Consider the following 23,331-nt stretch of genomic DNA (forward strand, 5'->3'; position numbering starts at 1 on the left):
CCCCGAATTTTTTCGGCAATTCCGTTCTCCACTTATTTACATAAAATAGTATGTAAATATTATTATTATTTTTAAAGAATTTGAGCCTCATGTAATCCTCATATGATCCCCATATGAATCTTTAGAGACAGAAACATATTAGAGAGATAGATATAATAATTCATCCTCAATGGCATCATCAGAGTAACAGATAAGCGTCAGAATCAGGGGCATCTCCTCAATTTTGAAACCGCGTTTTTTTATTATACAGAAAAATTTATAACAACTATGATTATAATCACACTCTTGAGACCGATTAAATATTTTCTCACGTAAAAAAAGCCAAGAACAGACAATATTTTTAAGGAAAAATATTGTTATTTAGGATTGAGCAATAGTCGATAATAAAAAAAAATGTTTTGTTAGAACGCCATTAATAGTCCGTAGAATCAGCCCGATATGCTGGTAGGTGGCAAGTGGCAGGTGTTCCTCCTGCCACCTCTGACCCACGATATTAACCACAGGGGGTGTATTCTAGCACCAGCCATTTTTCACATGAGGTACATGGAGTCCATTTATGAACACTTGATGGTAATTATCGTTAATAGCGGTCATGGTTAATAAAGGACGTAATGGGCACACGACGCTCCACTCAAGATGTGATATTTCGTGATAAACCGGGATTTCCGACTGAAAATACATCTTTCATCATTTTAACAAGAACCAGCACGCTAGTTCGCTATTGAAGAAATTTTAGGATAATAACTTTGTCATTATCTTTCTCCATTAAATCGCGATCATAATAATTGAGTTGTTCTCTCCGTCAGTTTTTCCCCTGTTTTTTCCCCATTCATTTTTCATTTTTCACTTGAAAAATGAATCAGGAAGTTGTTCACATCACTTCTATCGAATTAATTCCCTCGCCCCCTCTCATTTTTTTTTATTGAAAGCCTTGAGACGACAGTGTAACATGATTGGAACTTAAATTGGGGGGTATTGTTAGGCGCTGGCCAATTGAGATTTACGGCGCGGTAGATACATCATCTTGACAACTATACGACACCATTGCAAAGCGCATTATATGTATCTTGTGAGCCAACACTTCAGTGCGCGTTGAATTTATCCCGGGGGCTTATAAATCGAGAATTTCGTGAACTTTCTTGAGAGTATCAGGGGAATTATCAGGAGGGCCAGTTGGGGGAAATGCCAAACCGCTTTTATGGTGCAACTGACCCCTCGAATCATGCAATTGGCGCTTCGGGGTGTTATTTTCTGGGGGTTTCCTGTCGTAAAGCTGAATATCGCATGAAGAGGGAGATTTAAGAGATGATGAGCGAGAAAATCTCATGAACTATTCAGGAGTTGAGGATAGAAATTTATGTTATTGGACTGATTGCTCATTTTTTGAGATCACAATCTTGATAAAAATGGGATTTTAATTATTCGGAATAAAAAGAACGCATTTAAAAAAACGTATTTAAAAAATGTATGAAGACGTCATAAATTCTCGAGTATTCAACTGCCCTCCGAATATATACAGCCCCATCCCGATGATGACTGTGAATCGAATAACCATTAAACCTCGGAGTCGGTATAATCTAGATGAGCAGATACATCAACAGTAATTGGAACTGTGAATTCAATTCACATCAGTGTTGTACATTGATGGTAAAACGAACAAACACGTGATATATGTAAGGGTTTGGGGGGGGGGAGGGGGATTAATGCCTAGTAAATACAGGGAACAGCTATTTGACTGAGATCACCTCGATGTGCTGCATTAACGGATTCCAATGGCTCTTGCAATATCTCAGAGGTAATTTCCAAACTTTGTCCATTTGGGAAATATTCTGGATTGATTACTATTTGTGAATTATCCCACAAATCTTTAGAAAGTTGTCTAGTTTTTTTAGAGAAAGCTTGTAGACAGGTTTTGATAGGAAGACATTGAAATATAAATTAAAAAATTAAAAAGTAGACAAATAAATAAACAAGTAAACAAATGGAACAAATGAATGAATGAATAAATAATTCCAAGTCCTCAATGAGATAAAAAACCCATTAACATTCAGATTTCCTCAATTTATTTTTCTCCCATTGTCCAAGACTCCATGTTTTTGTTAAATTTATTAAACCTTTCGCAGAGAAGTTTCTACCATTCGGGGATGTTAATTGCCCAACTTTTCTCCTCTCACGGTGTTGACGGATAAATTAATCATAAACAGAGAAACGAGTTGCGCTGGTTAATTCTCATGGTAAATTGAATTTTTCATGAGCTCAAGTGAAATGGAATCCGAGCTTTTTTTCCCTCTCAGGTCGATACGGAATTTCGCTCGTTGGGTTTACCGACCGTTTTATAGCACTTGGCATGAAAAAATTATGGAGTTTATGTTTCGGAGATAATGCGATAGCCTTGGGATTAACATATATTAATACTTTCGAGGGACGAGAGCCGCGGTCGCGACTGGGGATGAATATTTAAAGGGAAAAATATTTACACGGCTCGTTTATCCGGGGGTGAATCTTGGCTAAATTCTTCAGTTTAATTCCGTTGACAGCAATTATTTCTGCATTTAAATTTCTTTGCTGTGAATTTTTTCTTCCACTTTTGTACGAAATTTTCTTATCAATTCTAAAAAAATTGGACATTCGCCCTCATGCATATGCGACAATTTTTGGCGTTCTCCCTGCATAAATTTTCATTTAACTAAACCCCTGATTCACCGGCATTCCCATTCTGATCTTATTTATATGGCGGTGGAGAACAGATAAAGACATGGAAATTATCTCGTTTAACAAAAGAATAATTCAACAGGGTCTTTGTATTGTAAAAGTTGAACAACCAGAAGAAACTTCTTAATGCCCAGCGAATTTTACCTCAAATCGGTTTTCTTGGCTGGCTCCAACCACGGCCAATTATCCCTCTGCCGTCCAAGGTTCTTCAGCTCTTTGTCGTAATTTTTTGGGCTTTAAAGTTTTGTCGAAAGTGGTGGCATCGTCACCGAGACGATCCGCTATATTCAGTCTGATAATGAACTGTTGAAAATTTTTTATAATGCAAATAACACGTGCATTTGAATTTCATTTACGGAATTTCATTAAATTCTTCAGGAGTTAATTGATTCGGACATTACGACAGTCAACGAGATATTGAAAATTGCAAGATTTTTTAATTAAAAAGAGTTATTTTTTGGCCCTGCATTATGTCGCGAGCAATTTCAAATAATATCTGAAGGGGATGCAAAGTTAAAAAAATATTTAAATGACCAATTAATAATATAATTATATTTTCAATGATAACTAAAAAATAATTAGATTTCAATGAATTTTTACGATGCAAATACTATTTGCATTTGAATTTCATTTACGAAATTTCATTAAATACGTCAGGAATTAATTAACATTGAAATAGATTTTAAAAATGTCAAAAAATTTTATTTAAAAATCTGAGAGTCACTCAACAGAGTCTTTTCCCTCTCTGACTCATTAAATTCTCTCATTTTCTTCATTTAGTTCCAACATTTCAGTTTTTTGGGGTCATTTCCCTTAATAATACATTTACCCACGCTCTCAATGCTCGTACTATCGGGATTTTGAATGCAAAGTGAGAAAGTCAGTTGACGTCTGTCGAAATTGCGAATGCGAAGAGCGCAGGCGGCGATCACTGCCAGGGTCATTTCTGACACCCTGACTGGCGGTCGGGTCTCGTCGCGGCGGCTCGGTCGGCTCGCTCACAGTGCGCTTCAGGAGCGCTACGATATTCTCCCGCGATCCACGCCGGTCTCCCATTCCCGAAGCGTAGCCAATGAAACTAAAGTGAATTTTTCGGAAAAATGTGACACCCAAAATTTACAAACTCATCAACAAATACTAAATTAAAAGAAAACATTTGCAATATCACTCGCATAAAATTAAACAATCAATCAATCAGATTCTGTCGCAGAATCTCTGACAATTTATTTTAAATAGATTTGACATTTGATTCGACGTTTTTATTCTGCTTCTGAATGATTTTTAAATTAACTTCATTCATCAATTTTCATCGCGAATGGCGAGTTGATATATTTGTTTAGCGTGGAAAAATTGGTTCTTTAAATCAAGCCCTTGACAATGACGAATATCAACAGAGTGAATATTTTCTGGTTGAAATATGGAATATACAAGTGGAAATGCATTCCCCACCCCGAGTATGCACGACGTCTAATTTAACAAGGAGCCATGGGGCTTTTATTTATATCGTCGCATTATACATAACCGGAGCCTGCCAGTGTCGTTTCTCATCTGTTAACCCAGTGCTAAAGTAAGTGAACCGTGATGCAACGTTTTGGATATGGTGGTTATGTCGTGAGAATTACCAACAGTGCTAATCATTCTTGTGGAATGTTTCATCATAATTGGAAGACTTGTCAAATTGTGGGGATAAAGCCAAGTCGATTGCAACAGTTTACGGTGAGTATGAGAATTCAGTGTTATTAAGTTTTCATGGGTGAGTTTATGGGAAATTGTCATTCGGGTTTTGCATAATCGTTTGAGGCTGGCGCTTATGCATATTATATTGGTTATTGACGGGGCGCGGGGATGGGACTCTTTCAATTGCCAATTTTGAATTGGCGAGGGCTCCAAGTGTTTAAATACGTGTCGATGCTCGGGTGGAGTCATTCAAACCAATTGTTTTAATCCAGATCAGAACAACTAATCTTTTATTTTTTATCCCTATTTTTTTTTTCTTGAAAAATTATTCGGGATTTTCGTTTTTATTTTGCAAATTTACGCTGTAAATTTCAATTGGCAAGTGGCCGAATCGTTCAAATAAATGTCGATATTCGTGTGGAGTCATTCAATTATTGCACAGGAGGAAAAATTACTCTCAAGAACTTTATTTAATATTTTTAATCTAAATCAGAACAATTCATTTTTTTCATTTTTTATTCTTCATTTTTTTTCTCTAAAAATTCGGGAAAATTTGGAGAATGTAAAAAAAAAAGTGAATTGTAAACTGATGGGGCAAAATGGGTGATTTTTATTTCAGTTAGAAAATATATCAACAAAATGAAAAAAAAAAACGAAAAAGTTTTTGGAGTAAAAGTTTTTTTTTTGTTATGTTTGAATGAATGACTAGTTTTTTTATTATTAAACAACAAATGTTGAGAGGGAATTCTTGACGACTACTGGTCCACAGAAAGTTTTCTTTTTTAAACCCTGGGTTGAAAAAAAAATGGGACAATACAACTGACACGGATCATCTCGAGAGCAAATCTGTCCACAGCTCCTCTTATCTTTCATTTTCCCGTGGTTCTTCCCCTCTTGGCCATTCGCCTTAATTCCCATCCATTATCTCGACAATCTCAGCGGGGTCTATCAGAGGAAAAGGACTCAATTATCCCTTCTACATTTTTTATGGCTTCGGTGTAGTTGGAAATGAGTTCGGTGACGGGGAAAGTATTTAATGACTAGTCACTTTTTGTGTTGGGGTGTGATATGATTTATAAATTAAAGATATAGTTGCAGTGCAATTAACATCGCTTTTTAAACGATTAAATTTTTTAAATAATTAAAATAGAAAAATTGAACATCAAAACTTCAAAATGAAAATTTTTATCAAAGCTTTCATTTAGGGATTTATTTACTTAAAAAAATCCTTTTCAGAAAAATATGTTTGCAGTGCAATTAACATCGCTTTTTAAACAATCAAATTTTTTAAATAATTAAAATAGAAAAATTGAACATCAAAACTTCAAAATGAAAATTTTTATCAAAGCTTTCATTTAGCGATTTATTTACTTAAAAAAAATCCTTTTCAGAAAAATATGTTTGCAGTGCAATTAACATCGCTTTTTAAACAATCAAATTTTTTAAATAATTAAAATAGGAAAATTGGAAATCAAAACTTTATAATGAAAATTGAAAAAAAAATTAATTTAGAGACTAATTTACTGTAAAGAAACTAAACCCCTTTCAATGACACAATTTCCCGGCGGAAAATTCTGTATGAAGTACCTCGGAGTGTAATTTTTTTCCAATGATTGATTTTTCTGAGTGACTGCTCCCAGCGGCTCTGGGCCCTATTTCATCGCTCATCATATCGTCATTCCGAGCAGACGAATGGATTTTTGATTTACGGGAGAGTCTCCAATTATTTGTCAGCGCCGGGATAATCTCAGATTACCATCGATTTATTCGCCGGACAGCGTATTTGAACGAGTGCTCATTGGATTTGGGGGGAATTGATTGGTTCGGTAATCCTTATTTGCTCGCAATTATGAAAAAGTTCGACGGATTATTGGGATTCGTCGGCGATACCATTGACAGTGAGTGAATTTGAAAATGATTTCCTCAGAAGTTTAAGTCGAATAGTTTTCGTGGTGAAGTCATGAGGTTGAATGAAGTGTGATGGGATTCTTTGAGTCCCATAAGATGATCCAATTCAGGCAAATGGGCATTTTGAGTGGAATTTATGTGGATAAGGGTGACAATTGATTTACGAGGGCCTCTGAATGGGCAATCGTCATCACTCGTATCTCGATCTATCACTATTAAGAATATTCGGAGGCTCGAATCAAGAATAAATTCCGACATGATTCTTCCTCGACGTCAAGGGTTGACGTCACTCCAGGGCTATCGCTCCAGCAGTGAATTGATAAGACAGTACAGGGGGTCACATCCTCCGCTTTACGTCGGGAGTGTGCCCCTGGCACAAAGGGAAACTCGATTTATCATGTTTTGTTAGATACCGAATCATCCAGATAGTTAATTGCTTTGGGGGAGAGATTCTTCTGGTCAACTTTTCCTTAACTTTGCTCTTCACGTCCATCCGTTCACGGAAGTTGATGCGAGCGTGATGGACTCGGTGGAGATGCCCAGGGAGACAGAGAAACCAATCATCGAAGTCACGAATGACTAGCTCAACTGATCATTATCGATCTGCCAACTCTACTCGGCCTTTGAGCTGGGCACATTCGCAATATCAAAATCCTAGTCTTCGTAATTACCTCGTATTAAAGTTCAATGATTTGTGGGGCTAAATAATCCGTAAAGAATGATTTTTTTCAACGGTTACAAAGTTTAAGAAGAATATTTATGGAGTTTATTCAAGTTTTATTTTTTTGGTGAGACGATACGAAACAAATTATTAATTTTTTTTATAAAACAATACAAAAATATATTTTTATACATATTTATTTTTAAATAAATATATATAAATATATTTTTTCCTCCGCACACAGAACGCAGAAATCTGCTGGAATCCATTAGAAGGAACTTCGATAAATTAATATCTGTCTGTCATTCACGACTGATATTTCCCCGAACAATTGTCATAACTTCGTTTCATAAATCTGAATAGACCTCGTCCCACTATATACGAATGACTCGATTACGGACATGGTCTTGAATTCCCCGGGGGGGAGAAATCGCTTTCAATCAATTCCTTAATACATTCAGGGTGAGAGCTTCAGTGAGAAGAAATGATTTAACCCGTTTGTCGAATTGAATCGAATAAGCCACGAGAGGAATTTTCAGACGACCCGTTTCGCCCCAGAAGTTTCTTCATTTTATTAAATAAATTATAAGAATTACTGGGGTAAAACGGATTTGTTATTCTTCAATTATCTGTGAAATTTTCTTGTCATCAATGATTTGATTTAGAATATTTTTACTTAAATTATTAAATTGATTTTGAAAAAATGGAAATTCTTTTGATGGAATTTACTGAGAAATAAATTTGGCAATTTTGAGAATGTTCACATTTTTTAAACTTAACTTCTAACAGGGATGATGAAACCCACCTCGTAAAATGATTTTAATGTCTGAGAAACTGTAACTTTTGTTGCTTCATCAGAATATTCCAGTAGGTCTGAAGGAATGCACTTAAATCTCCTTGCGGTGGTGTTTTCCCCATTATCAGGCTGCTGTACCCACGAAACTTCGGGGAAACTGAAGAGCAAAATGCCCCCGTGAAACGGGAGAAGTGAGATAAATAACTGTGGGCTAAATAATGAGAGTAAATCACTCCCGAAGAGTTTCATGGCTTCACACTTATTCAGGGGAGATGTTTTTTCTTCGATTTGAGATGATGCTTTTGCATAAAAAATTCTTGAGGGTCACTCAGGGGTGAAAAATGAATGATTTCAAGATGAGAAACAATTAATTCTTCAATTTAATTCAATTTTTTTAATTGTTTTATTCAGAAAAGAAATATTGATTGAATTGATTTTTTGAATTGATTTTTTTTTCTCTTGAAATCTGAATAAAACAATTTTTAAAAAATCACAGTCCCGATTCACTCAGACCTACATTCCCTCGAACATTTGATCTTCATCGCGAGAATATCCATTACAAATCTACCTAAATAAAACTGATCACCTCCCCAAGGGACAAAAGCTCATTTGAAAGTATATCTGTTACTGTTATAATCCGGAATTTTCGCAAGGGGCAACGGTGCATGTGGGAAGGAGAAATGGCTGATATGCTAGGTGATAACGTGTTTGCATATTACCTTCGAGCATTCCGGTATAGTTGCAATTTACCTCCATAAATGCATTGCACTGTACACGATACAGGTGGCCACAATGCCATTGCAATCCAGTATTTTCTTTTCGTACGTGAGCCTCTGACCCCCAGCATTTCTTTGTGGAGAGAATTTTACGATAAAAATTGCACGAAATGCCTGATAATTAAAATTCTTCTCGAATTCGCTGTTCACTTGATAATTTTCTCCCCATTTAATTTGTTCAATTCATTTTTTTAACTTTAACAACAAATTTAATTTTAATGATAAAAAATGTATTCTTTTTGCTTGGAAGACATGACGCTCGACAAATAATCCATTTATTCAAAAAAATATAAAGAATAATAATCGAAGAATAAATCAGGGGCGAAGTGGTCGAACGGTTTAACTCGATTTTGACTATTCTTGAGTTTTCAATGAATATCTCGCAATCTAAGGCAGATAGCAAAATTTCCGTTATAACCTTTTCGATAGAGCACATTAAGAGCATCAAAAAAGATATATACGAAAATTTCGCTATCTCCCTCAGATTTGGAGATATTCCTCTAAAACTCAGCAAAGAGCTCAGCAAAGACGTAAATTGATGGACCACTTCGCTACTGAAATAAAAAATTGAATAGTATTGAAAAAAAATATGGAAAGTGAACAATTGACGGAAAAAGCTCGAAAATATTCCACCGGCCGAGAGCGCTTTTACGCGCTGACCCTCAGACCTCGAAATTGGACAACAAAATCCAATTTAAAATATTTGCATGCACAATTCCCAAGTCCTTTGAATATTTATTCGACCGTACGAAATGATGTTATTCAGCGAGTACAATTGACCCCTAATTTATGTACGCAAAGGATAACTGACATTAGCTCAATCGTCCTCGCGATGCGCACAAGCTCATTCCGAATATCCCTAGTTTTATTCGTCTACTAATTTACCCCACGCACATCCGAGCGTTAGAGAATCGACGGAAATTGAGGGGAAAACCGAAAAGACAATTAAGGGGTATATCCCACCCGTTCACGATCACGAGCCACATCACACGTGTATCGGGACTTTATCCCATTGTGCATATACATTTCACGTTTTATTTGCCCCACCGCAGGTAACCCACTTTGTTTATTTTTATTCCGCGAGTATTGCGTAGAATAAGCAATTTCTTTGCCCAACCCCTTTCTATTTATTCGATAATGGCAGTTTCTCGGTACTGTACGTTTCAATGGTAAATTTCAGGCGCTTATCGGGGGAGGATTCTTGCCCTTGACCTTTTAATTCTTGAGGGCGTGGGCTTTTTTTCCGAGGAATGACTTTGCAATTTGGAATTTTAAATTAATTTCATTAATTAACAGCCCCTGATAGTCATTTATACCGTCATTCATGTGATTTTATTCAAAATTATTTCTATTTTATTCATTCATTTATTTGTGCTTTTTTTTCATTCAACTGCTCTTAATCTTTCGAGAAAACTCCAACTTCTCGAATTTATAAAAAATAGTAGATCCCGAAAGGTTTCAGTAGCGAAGTGGTAAAACGGTTTAAGTCGACTCATCTCGTAGCTGAGTTTTCGAGGAATATCTCGGAATCTAACGGAGCTAGCGAAATTTTCATCTCTATCTTTTTTGCAGCTCTTAATTTTCTCTACAAAAAAGGTCATAAGAAAAATTTGGCCATCTCCCTTAGATTCCGAGATATTCATAGTCAAAATTTACTTGTCTCGTTTTACCACTTCGCTACTGATTTTCATTTATGCGTTTCGAAACGGTGGCATGAATGGAAATCTTTTGGGATCTTCTATTTTTTATAAATTCGAGTGATTAATAAAATCGTTTTAATGACCGTTAATGGCTGAGGAGCTGGAGTTTTCTGTAAATTTTTTTTGCAATCCAATGAATTTTCTTTTTTTTATGGCTCCGAAGGGATTTTTTCCTGGAGTCTTGTTTTAATATATTAATGTAAAGATAGAGGATATGAGAAAATAGTCATCACTATTTCCACAATCACCTTGCCACACATGAGTGCAAAGGACGAAGTCTTTCCAATTACTTGGTGTTGATGAATTACTTCCATTGAATCAACAGAATTTGGCACATTGTTAAATACCACAATTCAAGGTCACCGCACTCATCAGCATCTCTACCCCCCCACTCGGTAATGTCCGGGTAAAAATAGCCGGGGGATTGCTGAACGGGAATATCAGACGTTGGAGATGAGTGTGACTTCTTTGTATTATTGTAACCAGACAGAATCAAAACAGTTTCGTACTAATGGCTAAAGGCGACCGGATCATTTGTAATTCCTTCACATGAATATTTATTCACGTCACCAACTCGTCACATCGAATTTTTATCAATTGAGTTGAGAATAATTTTTTTTTGAGTGAGAAAATCATGAAATTTTGATAACAAAAATTTTTTTTGTGAAGTCAACGTTTTTTTTTATTTTTCATAAAATTCCTCAAATTTTCCGGTAATAATACTATCGGTTTTTTGTAATATATGGCAAATGGAAATTAATTATAATAGTTCGACTCAAAAAAAAATTACAATTTTATAAAATTTACAATAGTCGATGAATATATTTTTGAATAATTGGATTTCAGTTAAAAACTCTCCGAATAACAATTCGAAATACTATTTTATCACGCCAACCAATTAAAAATCATATGATTATCGGATAATTTCCTCCACCGAAATGTGAAAAAAATAATCTGGATTAAACGACTCGAGTTTTCATCAAGTTTATGCAGCTGATGCAGATTTATGCCCCAAGAAGAGAGATATGGCGCGCAGTAATAATGTGCAAGTTTCAGTGTTGACGTCGTAAGAACCGTCAAGAGTAAAAGGAGTAAAAATGGCGTCAGCTAGTCGGGTCATTGCTAAGTTCGAGGGAAAACTACTTGTTCCACCTCTCTCGTAACTCCCGTATTTTCACGTGTAACTTTCGAGAAATTTATTCACGTATCAGGGGACATTGCTCACTCCTTTCATTGGTTATCGTAATCCCATTTCAAGGGGGAAGGCTTCAACCTCGGGAAACCAATCGGATAATAGTCGAGGCACGTTCATCCGGGAATGTTGAATCTCCTGTTCCTTCAGCGTGTGAATCTGCCGGTAATAAAATTACTGGGAAAATTTATTCTTCAGAATTTCAATAATTAAGCTTAACTTAACTATTGGAATTTGAAAAATAATGAAATCATTGATAATTTGAATTTTCAATTGACTATTGAGTAAATACTTCTAAATTTCATTAAAGTATTTTCAATTATTGATTGATAAATTAATTCGGAATTTGAATATTCAATTGACGATTAATTTAATAATTTAAATATTGTTGGGTAATATTAATCAATGAACTAATGCGAAATTTAATTTAATTTAAATTGATGATTGTAAAGGTGTCTGTTGAGGGGGAAAGTCAATGGAAATTCCGTAATTTACGTGAATTTTTAAGTGAAAGTGAATATTAATTGCCAAATACTCTTAAATTGCCCGGGAATTCCTTGAAAATTCAGAGGAATCTGGGGTTCAAGGAGAGATTTATCCAAATTTGCCTCATTTTTCCTTAATTTTTCCGGAATAATTAATCTGAAATTGACAAAATTCCTTGAATTGTCAGTAAAAAATTATTAACAGCGTCCATTCCTCTATTTAAATTTAAAAAAGGCCAAGATAAAATACCAAATGTTCCTACCGAACATTTCTTCCCATTTTCCCCTCCGACAATATCTTAATATTCGATATTTGGCTGCACACATCAAATCGAAAAACCATAATTTTCCAAAAATCGTTCTCTCGCAGGAATTTTTTCTCCCAGATATGCTTAGCCACGTATCGCCTTTCACTCACCCCAAAATCTTTTATTAAATTCATCCATCCCTCCCATGAATATCGCAAATGTCACGGAGAAATTGGAGGATGTAAGATGAAAATTCTTATAGACGCAGAATGTTACCCAAAAATAATCTCTGTGCCATGTTGGATGGGTTTGGCACAGTGAACTACCGAAAATCACTACCGTGAATTCTTTCGTCATCCGCGAGGTCGCACGATTTAACATTACATTCAATGAAACAGCCAGTGAATCCTCAAAAAAAAATTCCTCTCATTGTTTTCTCTTCAAAATCATCATTTCGCTCCTTAAAACCCAAAAATTGATATAATTCAATGGAAATCCAGGGAAATTCCATCCGAAATAATTCATAAAAACGACAATCTGTCATGCTCCAGCGGTTTATAAGACATCGCGAAAAAAAACTTGACGAAATGAAGATTTTTTGATGATTTGAGGATTAATTATCATTTTTAATTGTGTGCGACGACAATACCAGCTGTTGGAGAATTCGTCACAGCAAACGAATTATTAATAAATCCCGCGATTACTCAGATTTATAAATAGATAAAACGCAGAAACAAACACTCGTTAATTCATGACGAATGAGTCTGCCCTGTTGACCAATAACCAGCTGGAGTAAAAAATAGTGATGAATCCGGGGGAATTGACCTGAATGCGAGAAAGAATAATGACTCGAGGATTGCGCCGGTGATCGGCCGTGGTAATTTACCGTTGAGCATTAATCGTGATAGAAACAACAGCTCGGTGACGTGTTCGCGCGACAAGATCCGACGATGATGATGAGAAGGCAGTTCGCAGTGATGAGACACCTGAAGAGAATAAAGTGTTCATCTAGCCTGATGAGGGCTCCGGGGGAGTTTTCAGTGTCTTCGCGCCCCTGTGAGATGAATCGTTTCATTACTCTATTAATTATTCATATTAGAAGTCGATGGGGGTCGCTGTTAGATGGGGACTCAGTAGGGAGCCAATAAACTACTTTAGTCATTAAGGTTGCATCGATTTTATTTGGAAATAGTAATGACCTTCAGCAGTTGGGACTGATTTGTTTCGCTTTTATGAGTCATTTGCTAAAATTCAATGATTGGAGAGGGACTAAGTGGTCAACTGACGGCTATAAAACTGGTGAAATGACAATAAATGTCGAAGTAGTGGATTTAATTGTTTTTTTTTACGCAAAACGGTTTAAGTTGAGAATGAGTTTTCGCTGTAAACGGCTGCAGAAAGGTCTTAACAAAAATTTGGAAACTGGTCGATAGTCAAAATCGCCACTGGATTCAGGTCGATGTATAAATTAAGGTCTCGCCCTCCCCCTGGTCTCACGATACCGTTCACATTCCCCATTTTTCAAGTGAAACATCATCATTCCAACGCATTCAACCTCATTTCTCCCAGCCCTATCTCCCGAAAAAAAAAATACCTAAACCACAACTCAATCGCCTTGGGTTTCTCCATTCAACCCTTGCTGCTCATTCTTCAATTTCACACAGCCTCTATCGAAACACCGAAGTGAGTGGAAAAATACGTGCACCGGTCAGACAAGGCGCTGGGTGAATCCACGATCTATCACCAGCGCTGACATAAGCATTAATATCCCAAGCACACACTTTCGTGTCTTTGCGGGTATCCGTGACACTTGTCGATTTACGAGTGCCATTATCGCACTCAATTTACCCCCTGTTTGAATAAAATAATATTCTCATAATATTTTCATTTTCCACTGGACAAATCATTTCACCGGAATGGGTTTGTTTTCGTCGGCTCTGTCGGCGCGAGTGGATTTATTCAGCTGTGAAGGGTAGACAGACAGGATGGGGAAATGCGAGGAGTAATTTCACATTGTATACGACTGTTGGGCAGTTTGACGTACTGCATAATGAAACCGCTGAATTGTTGCCCGGAGATATCGCCTCGTCGAACCAACGATCAGTAATTTTCATTATTTATCAATGCGTTTTTATTTTTATTTCGTGATGAAGGGATCTTTGCTGTGAAAACATCGTTAACAGTAGTGACAGTTTCCCATTTTCTTCACTCGTGGAATAAAAAACACTCGACCCTGACTCCAAACGCAATCACGAACGGAAAAATTTGATAGAAAAAGTCGAAACAAAGTTCTACTGTTTGTTTTTCTATGAAATGGACATTTTCTATTTAAAAAAATGCAGGAACCTCCGGAATTCTTCCGTGCGTGATAAATTCAGAAGCAATAGAAAAACCTCGTCTCATTTTTCTCCTTCTGTTCCAGATACGTCTGAACCAGCCCCTGAAATCAAAGGTAAAACCCAAGAAGTGATTATACGAAAATGGAATAACAGTGTTATCCGAAGAAACAAGTCCCCCGTCCGAAAACTTATATTTTATTTTTTCAGGATATTAAAATGCGTCTTGAAAACTAACCGTCTGCGCAAAAACCTCACCTCGTGATACAAAAGTTGAGAGAGAAGAGGAAAAAACTTTTGAATAAAATAGAGGAATGAGAGTGCAGCGGTAATTCCCAGAAGATTTTTCCAGTTGAGGTGGGTTTGATATCGAAGAGAGTGAGGCTGGCTAGGAGAGAGAGGCGGGAGCCCAAGGGGCTGGACAGACATCTACAACTCCACGGAGAGAGGTACGAAGATGGTTACGTGAAGCGACGTCAAAAGACTAGGGTAAAAGTGGCCGAAGTGGAGGAGGACGACGAGGAGGACGAGGCCAAGTTGATAATAAAATTGTCCCGAAAGAGGAGGAGGAGGAAAAATAAAGCCCTGAATAATTGAAGGCATGATGGAACTCGATTGGGGAATGGCGAATGTCACCACGGAATTGCCAAGTGATTGGACTAATTATGATTCAACAGTTGTTGATCTTCGTGGTGATGGTAATCTTACACTCGAGTGCAATGCTGAACTCAATGATGGGGCTTTATTCGAGTTTGTCACTAATGGAATTCTGCTGAATCTTGTTGGGCTTTTTGGACTCTTTGGGAATATCATCTCGATGATTATTTTGTCGAGACCGCAGATGAAATCGTCCATCAATTATCTGCTCATTGGACTCGCCAGGTGTGACACGGTTCTCATCATTGCCTCGGTAAGATTATTTTTCAGAGGATTTTTAATTTAATTGAGACCATTGTTTTTGGGGGATTGGTACACTGGTAGACATTTTTTGAAATTTCCCCAACGTTTCGCCTCCCAGGGAATTTACTCTTCCAAACCAATCAATTAAAAAATATATTTACATACGCGATACTCAAGCCATGAACAGATGCTCTGAAAAATTATTCATGCAGTCGAATTCCCAGATTCCCTTGAATTTTCAATTGATTGAAGAAATGATAGCCCATAAAAAATGAATTGGTATTCAAGTCTGCCTCAAGGTCTTATTCCCCAATGAAACATCAACTCTTCATCGAAGCAATACTCGATATTCAGAATACTTTATGGGAGATCACTCGTAAAATTCCGTCGAGTTATCTGTGTCGGTAGGATCGTTTGCATGCTGAATCGCTCAAAGCCCTTCGTGAGCTACGTCTGCAAATGAGAGTCTAGCGTGAATGTTTTGTGCTTGGCTTTCACGATCACCAGTAAATTCTGCATGAATGGGGGTTGATCAACGAGACTTGTGATATTTACAGTTCACTTATTTCTCCTCGTTTCATTGATTTTCGGTTCGTTTCGTGTTCTGCAAAGGGGGATGCGAGTATTTTCGAGGAATTTATTCGTGTACAGTGATGAATAGAATTGAGCAGAAAGGGCTGACAGTTCAAAGGGATTTTTCCCTCATACTCGTAAAATTCACAACTGCTGGGAATAAATGGACTGATAAGAGAGCGAAAATCCACTTCAATATTTCCAGCCACGTAAAAGGGACTCACAATTGTCCAATATCTCGGAGCAAAGCGGAATTTTCGGGGCTTAGGGAGAGGGAAATTTGAACGCAACCGAAGAATGTAGCAAAACCTCAAAGCATTTCCCTGTTTACCCCTGGGAATGACGTGCATTCCAGTTGGGGTTGCGGATATATTTTTTATTTGACGATTCGAGATAGGGGAGAAAGTGTATAGACTCTGCGGCAGTTTACTTTTATTGGAAATCTATTTGACGGAGTTGAGGAGAATTTAATGGCAATAAAGTGCTAGGTTTGCGCGGTGGGGGTTGTCTGTAAATTCATCCGGGTTCGTGCGAATGCACCGAGTGTATGGTTTTATGGGCTATTATGTGGGCGGGAGATATCGGTGTGGCCTTTGAAATTCACAAGTCTCGTTTTTCATTTTAATTCGACGGTATTGCGAATTCGGGGGAATGAGCCCAATCTGTGTCCCCTATCTTAACTTGTTAGGGTTGTTTCGGCGTCGAGTGCATGCGAAATACTCGATTGCATGCTTGAGGATTTTTTATTCTAGTCGTTTTATTTTATTTCATTTTATTTTGTTATTTTTTTGGCAAAAAAAAATTTCGTGAATGGTTTAGGGGAATTTCCCAGGGGAGCGATATTGAATTTAATTCAGGGGAAAGAAAATGGGCAAATTCAGTGAAATTTATGCCATTTTATTTTATGTTGTAATTTTGGTGTGAAAAAATTGAAATTTGATGAATAGTTTAGGAGAATTCCCAGGGGAGTGACATTAAATTCAATTTAGTTAGAAAATAATAAAATTATGAATTTTCAAAGACGAAATTCCCTGAAATTTCAGTGCAGCTGTCACTTGATAAAAAATTCAACTCTAAATAATCAATTAAAACGAAGTTGCAGCTGTTTGTAATAAATGTTTTAATAAATTCAGTTAAATGTATTCCATTTCATTTTATGTTGTAATTTTGTTGTGAAAAAATTGAAATTTGATGAATAGTTTAAGAGAATTCCCAGGGGAGTGACATTAAATTCAATTTAGTTAGAAAATAATGAAATTATGAATTTTCAAAGACGAAATTCCCTGAAATTTCAGTGCAACTGTCACTTGATAAAAAATTAAACTCTAAATAATCAATTAAAACGAAGTTGCAGCTGTTTGTAATACTTGTTTTTATAAATTCAGTTAAATGTATTCCATTTCATTTTATGTTGTAATTTTGTTGTGAAAAAATTGAAATTTGATGAATAGTTTAGGAGAGTTCCCAGGGGAGTGACATTAAATTCAATTTAGTTAGAAAATAATGAAATTATGAATTTTCAAAGACGAAATTCCCTGAAATTTCAGTGCAACTGTCACTTGATAAAAAATTAAACTCTAAATAATAAATTAAAACGCAGCTGTTTTTAATAAAAAAATTTCAGCTGTAAATTCATGCAAAATTTCAATCTAACTCGCGTTACTTTCCGCTGAGCAGGTGCTGATACACGGTCTGCCGGCGATTTATGCATTCACCGGACTCCTATTTGACTACAAATTCGGTGTATTTCCCCAAATAGTAAGATACTTATATCCACTGTCCTGCATGGCCCAGATGGTAACGGTGTACCTGACACTGACAGTAACAATGGAGAGATACGTTGCTGTGTGTCATCCACTGCGTGCAAGGTCATTCTGCACATACGGACGAGCAAGAATAGCAGTTCTCTGCATCGTCATTGTGTCGATTATTTACAATATGCCAAAGTGAGTGGCGTTCAATCCTCATTTAAGCATCAGCCATTTTATCCAAGGCATTAACGATAAATTTTATTCTGTCTCTACTCTTACTTCTGGTTCAAGGTTCTGGGAGGTAGACCTCGAGGAGGAAATCCACTGGAAATACAATGTCACTGTGTACTGCGTTGTCCCAGCTATTTTACGATCAAGCGATATTTACATAACTATTTATGTGAATTGGATGTACTTTTTCGTGTACTATGCCTTTCCATTTGTCGCCCTTGTGGTGTTCAACGTCGCCATTTATAGAAGGGTAAGTCACTTATTCAATTTATTTATTTATTTTCATTTTTTTAAAGAATTTTTTCCATAATTCAGTAACGAAGCGTACTATTGGCCGGTTTTCCATGAATATCTCGAAATCTGAGGGAGATAGCGAAATTATTGTCATGACCTTTTTTGTAGCCCTCATTTCGCTCTACCAAAAAGGTCATGACGAAAATTTTGGTATCTCCCTTAGATTCGGAGATATTCGTCAAAAACTCAGCCTCGATTTTTAATTTCCATTGAGAAAAATTGGAAATTTAATTTTTCAAGCAACACTCTTCATTTTTTATCACTTTAGTTTATTTTTTCCTTGTTACACTCGATGATGGGTTCCTTGATACAGATAGATAACAGTAAGAAATGTCGAACTAGTCAATGTATATTAATTTAACGAATTGATAACCCAGTTTCCATTTTCCCACGGGATTTCCCAGAAAATGTAATACGTACCAAGAGCAAACTCGAATAGATATTGCCCCGAAACGACTCACCCAGACTTTAGAAGGAAATTTCTTCGCCTTGGAACGGAGTCAAACTTCCAGCTCATCGGGTTCTGCCATCAAATTTTTTCGCCGAGCAGATACTTTTCCCCTTGCTTTTAGATAGTTCGAAGGTAGAAGCAAACTGTGAGGGGCTGCTATGTGGGCTCTAGATTACTGGAGCAGACAGCTTTTCCAACATTTTTCACCAAAGAATTTCTCTCTTGATGATGGCATTCATTAATTATCAGTAAATAACTGAGTTGAGTGTGAAGAAAAGATACAATTTCCAGGACGATTCAGTTTTTTGGGGATATCTCGTAATCTGAAGGAGATACCGAAATTTCCAATAGAATCTTTTTTGTAGAGCAAGCTGAGCCCTACAAAAACACTCATAACGAAAATTTCGCTATCCCTCACAGATTTCGAGATATTCCCAAAAAACTAATGAGTAAAAATTCCGCATTTCGTTTCACCCTCAAATTACTGATAAAAGGATTAAAAAACCTTCTCCTTCCCTTTAGGAATAAAAAAATCATTAAGAATATTTCTTCGAAGACTCCCTCACGCCTTGAGAAGCAACCGAGAAAAATCTTTCTCAGAAAATAAAAATAAAGTCAATTAATTTCGGTTCAACTGATGATGAATTCACACTTTAAACTAAAATGAACACGATATAGTTTTCGTTCTACCCCAGCTCCGAAAATGCCACAGTGCAACTACTGACAACTGAGTAAGGGGTGTGCACCCCGCGTGGGTGCACTTTGGCAACATATTTTTCTCACTCCTCTCTCAGGCCACAGGCGCCGGAGCCGGAGCTTTTCCGTCGAAAAGTATAATGGTGACTGGTCGCCGTGGGTTGGAGAGGATAGAAAAATGTAGCCAAGAGTAAAAAAAGCAGAGAAGAAGTTGCAAAGAGAAAAAGAGCGAGCGAGAGGGGAAACAATACCCTTTTGTCCCCATTTCCCCTCTCGTCTATTAGAACAATGGAAAAATTGAAAAACTTCTGGATTAAAAATAATTTCGAAATTCACGCCGATAAAAATAGAGGGAATTTATCGCAGCAACGATAATCCGAATTTATTACCCCTTGTGTTTGTTGGTTTAGCAGTTTCTGAAAAAATATTTTGTTGAAAACAACAATTTTGGGGTTTAGAAGAATTTTATTGCCTCGACATTTCATGGGGACGTGAAAAATAAATAAACAAGTGAATAAATGTTGTTTCCCTCAGAATATTGTCAATTTATTTTCGCTAATCAATTGGCAATTTGCTTTCAATAATAGTCAATTTTGACTGTTGACTAGTTTTCAATGAATATCTCGGGATCTAAGTGAGATAGCAAAATTTTTGTAATTACCTTTTTTGTAGCCCTCACATGAAATATCTATTAACACCAAACAACGCCTATTGGAGAATGTTCCTAAGGACTTTCTCAATCCCCTAAAAAATCACCAACTCTACACCAGCTCTACAAAAAAGGTCATGATGAAAATTTCGCCATCTCCCTCAGATGCGGAAATATTCCTCAAAAACTCAACTGGGAGATAAGTCAACTTAAACTGGTTTACCACTTCGCTACTGAATTTCTTTGACGATGAATTTTAAATTGAATTCAATGATTCATTCAATGTCGAATTTAAAATTAGAGGAATATAATGCTTCCATTCAGAAGCAAAAATAGACTTGAAAAATTATCAATTTATAATTGAATTATTTTCCAGGTCAGAAAAGCAAACAGAGACCTTCAACAACTGTCTCGGCACCAGCGACGCGAGATAAACCTCGCGACAATGCTCCTCTGCGTAGTAATAGTCTTCATAGTGTGTAATGTCCTTCCATTAGCGTCAAATGTATTCGAAAAATTTCAAGTACTGCCACCAGCCTGGCTGGTACAAGCTGGTAATCTTCTCGTAACAATAAACAGCAGTATTAATTTCATCGTTTACGTTATATTCGGTAGGAACTTCAAACGATTATTCATACGACTGTTCTGCAGCTCCAAGTTCTTTGGGGCTGGCAGAGACAGCCCGGAGTTTCAAACTAATGATGAATCAATGGTAACAAACACTACGAATATCGAACTGAGAAATTCGATACGAAGATGTCACCTGCAAAGATCTAACACAACTGTCCAGAGGAGTAATCACTCTAGTGTACATTTGAATGGTAGCACGAGACAGAGTCCTTGCGTTTATTATCCAGCTAGGAGTCCTGTCAGGAGTCCAAGTCAAATATCGTCTAGGTCGTATGTCAATAATGGCTGGAGCAAGAGTAATAATATTGAATCGACACTTAATTAATTAACAATTCGTGACCGGTCAGTTTTATGAGAATATCTCGAAATCTAGAGGAGATATCGAATTTCTTATCAGAACATTTTTTGTAGAGCAGAGTGAGACCTACGAAAATGCTATTTACGGAAATTTCGCTATCTCTCACGGATTTCAAGATATTTTCAAAAAACTAATGAGCAAAAATTATTTAATTAAAAAATCTTCTCTTTAGGGATAAAAAATTGATTTAGAATATTTCTCAACTGTAATGGAGTTTTCGGTCGACATATTGTGGTCGAGGACTTGCCCACGCGTTGAAAAACAACTGAGAATCCTAACTTTTTCATCGATACCTCGGTGACTCCTAACGATAGAAAAATAAAACTCAAAAAGACTGGTATGAGAGGTGAGTTGAGCGAAAAATTGGAGACCTCCCCAGATGTCACGTACTTGAGACTTCCTCGCGCAAATATATCCGATTTCATACGTATGAACAGTAAGTTGAGAAGTTTCTTACGAATGAGACGAGACACCTACGAAGAACTTTGATGCTGTCCTGGGGGAGACGTTTCTCCTCGCGGTATATGAGGTTCGGGGGAAAGATAAACAATTTAGTGCGGGAGGCATCGATACTCATTAAATTAATTGTGTATATGCAGGGTGGATACAAATTGAGGATATCCCGGGGGGAGAGGCTTCGCGATCGAATGGCTTTCCGAAAATTCAGTGGTAAAACGGTGAAGTCGATTTAGACCTCAGAGCTGAGTTTTTTGGGAATATCTCCGAATGTAAAGGAGATAACGAAATTTTGGTAATGACATTTTTTGTAGAGCGAATCGAGGGCTCCAAAAAAGAAATTAACAAAAATTTTGCTATCTCCCTTAGATTCCGAGATATTTATCAAAAACTGACCGATAGCCAAAATTGACTTGAACCGTTTTACCGCTGCGCTGCGGAATTTTATTTCTCGATAATAAATTCTGTGGGAAGAACTATTGCTCTTGGATATATTTGTAAATATGAAGAACGATTTTTATGGTGAAGTGATCAAACGTGATTAATTCGACGTGGAAATTCGGAAAATTGACTTTTTTTCATGTTTCATCACTTCTCTGCGGGAATTAAACTCTTGTGTTGTAAATTTATTTAACTAGAATTGGAGAGAGTGGTTTGAACTGAGAGAAATAATGTTCTTGTAAAATAAAGCTAAACGATTTGTACAGAATAAAATAAGATAACACGAGAGGACATGTAAAGAGACATTTGAATAGGTATTGAGAAGAAAAAATACCTCAAAGTTTTGATGTGATAATAGAGAATGGGATTAAGAAGGATAGGACTAGTGAAGAATGGCCTTATTTCGATTTTCAAGTAATTTGGAAGTGAAGAAACCCATTATTTTCAGATTTACTGAAAAATTCAAGTAATAAAAAAATTAAAAATGAATTTTAACTGCAAGATAGGCTCCTGACGAGTGAAAATACACCACTGTGTAAATAATAAAATCAATATTCATCACGTATGATAATCAACAGTACCTCACTATGATTTCCAGAATCATAAACCCCTGAGTATTTTTTTCACATGGAAAACACAGGTGACTAATCATTACTGTAAACTGATTAATGAAGGAGTAATCACTCTAGAGGATAAATTAAACTAGTTAATTAATCTCTGCCATCCTACTCAATTATAAGCGTTCAGTGTTTAAGATATGGAAAATAAAGAGGGAAAAAAAGACGCTCTCATGGCTGTAACACGAAATTAATACGTATTCTAGTCATGAATAATTCTATCAGGATAATTATCTAGGGTAATCAATTGTATGAAGTGAAAATTCGCAATGAAGAGGTGAAATTAGACGCTCCAATTCCCCTCGAGGATGAGCTTTCGACGGTTATTTTGGAAAAAAAATAATCAAAAACTCGTCCTGGAGGTGACTTTGGCTCGCCTCATTCCGCTATTTCGCATCAGAGCTGGGAAAACATGTAATTTAAATTTAAAAAACGAAGTAAATATCAGAAGACGAAGAAAATTACCTCATATTAACGGAAATAGTCAAATAAAATGGCTAATTCGTCACGAAATAATTCCGAATGCTATTTCCATTTTATTCTGACGCAATAGCAACCAGCTCTGTGGAATATTAATATTCTCCATGAATGAAAGACGATAAAGATTTTTCATCAAGACAGTATTGGCTTATCAAATCTGCAATAATTATCGATAACTATCGCTTTGAAATTTATTCCTGCGGTCCGAAAACTTTTCGATCTTCAAATTCATCTTGATAAACTTTAAAATCCGCAAGATTCGTAATTAGTAGGAGACTAGGGGGCAAAATGGACCCGTGAAAATGTTTTTTTT

The 23,331-nt window shown here is 36.5% G+C and overlaps 1 protein-coding gene across 2 annotated transcripts; it reads left to right on the forward strand.

Moving 5' to 3' along the window:
* Positions 1–3,737: 3,737 nt before the first annotated feature.
* Positions 3,738–21,800, forward strand: LOC107038851 (FMRFamide receptor). Of its 2 annotated transcripts, XM_015258157.1 has the most exons (6): positions 3,738–4,428; positions 14,578–14,607; positions 14,702–15,401; positions 17,642–17,910; positions 18,007–18,196; positions 20,413–21,800. In XM_015258157.1, the coding sequence occupies exons 3-6, from the start codon at positions 15,093–15,095 to the stop codon at positions 20,989–20,991; spliced, it is 1,347 nt and encodes a 448-aa protein (XP_015113643.1). In that variant the 5' UTR covers positions 3,738–4,428; positions 14,578–14,607; positions 14,702–15,092; the 3' UTR covers positions 20,992–21,800. The 2 variants fall into 2 exon arrangements, with proteins under 2 accessions (XP_015113643.1, XP_015113644.1); XM_015258158.1 differs by lacking the exon at positions 3,738–4,428 and having other exon boundaries at positions 14,485–14,607.
* The last annotated feature ends 1,531 nt before the right edge of the window (positions 21,801–23,331 follow it).

Source organism: Diachasma alloeum, unplaced genomic scaffold, assembly GCF_001412515.2.
Source record: "Diachasma alloeum isolate Michigan unplaced genomic scaffold, Dall2.0 Dall_scaffold_00289, whole genome shotgun sequence".
Classification (NCBI taxonomy): Eukaryota; Metazoa; Arthropoda; class Insecta; order Hymenoptera; family Braconidae; genus Diachasma; species Diachasma alloeum.

Coding starts and splice junctions, on each gene's coding strand:
- LOC107038851 (XM_015258157.1), top strand. CDS start 15,093: ATGATGGAACTCGATTGGGGAATGGCGAATGTCACCACGGAATTGCCA. Junction 17,911..18,006: donor ATTATTTACAATATGCCAAA/GTGAGTGGCGTT, acceptor TTCTGGTTCAAG/GTTCTGGGAGGTAGACCTCG. Junction 18,197..20,412: donor ACGTCGCCATTTATAGAAGG/GTAAGTCACTTA, acceptor ATTATTTTCCAG/GTCAGAAAAGCAAACAGAGA.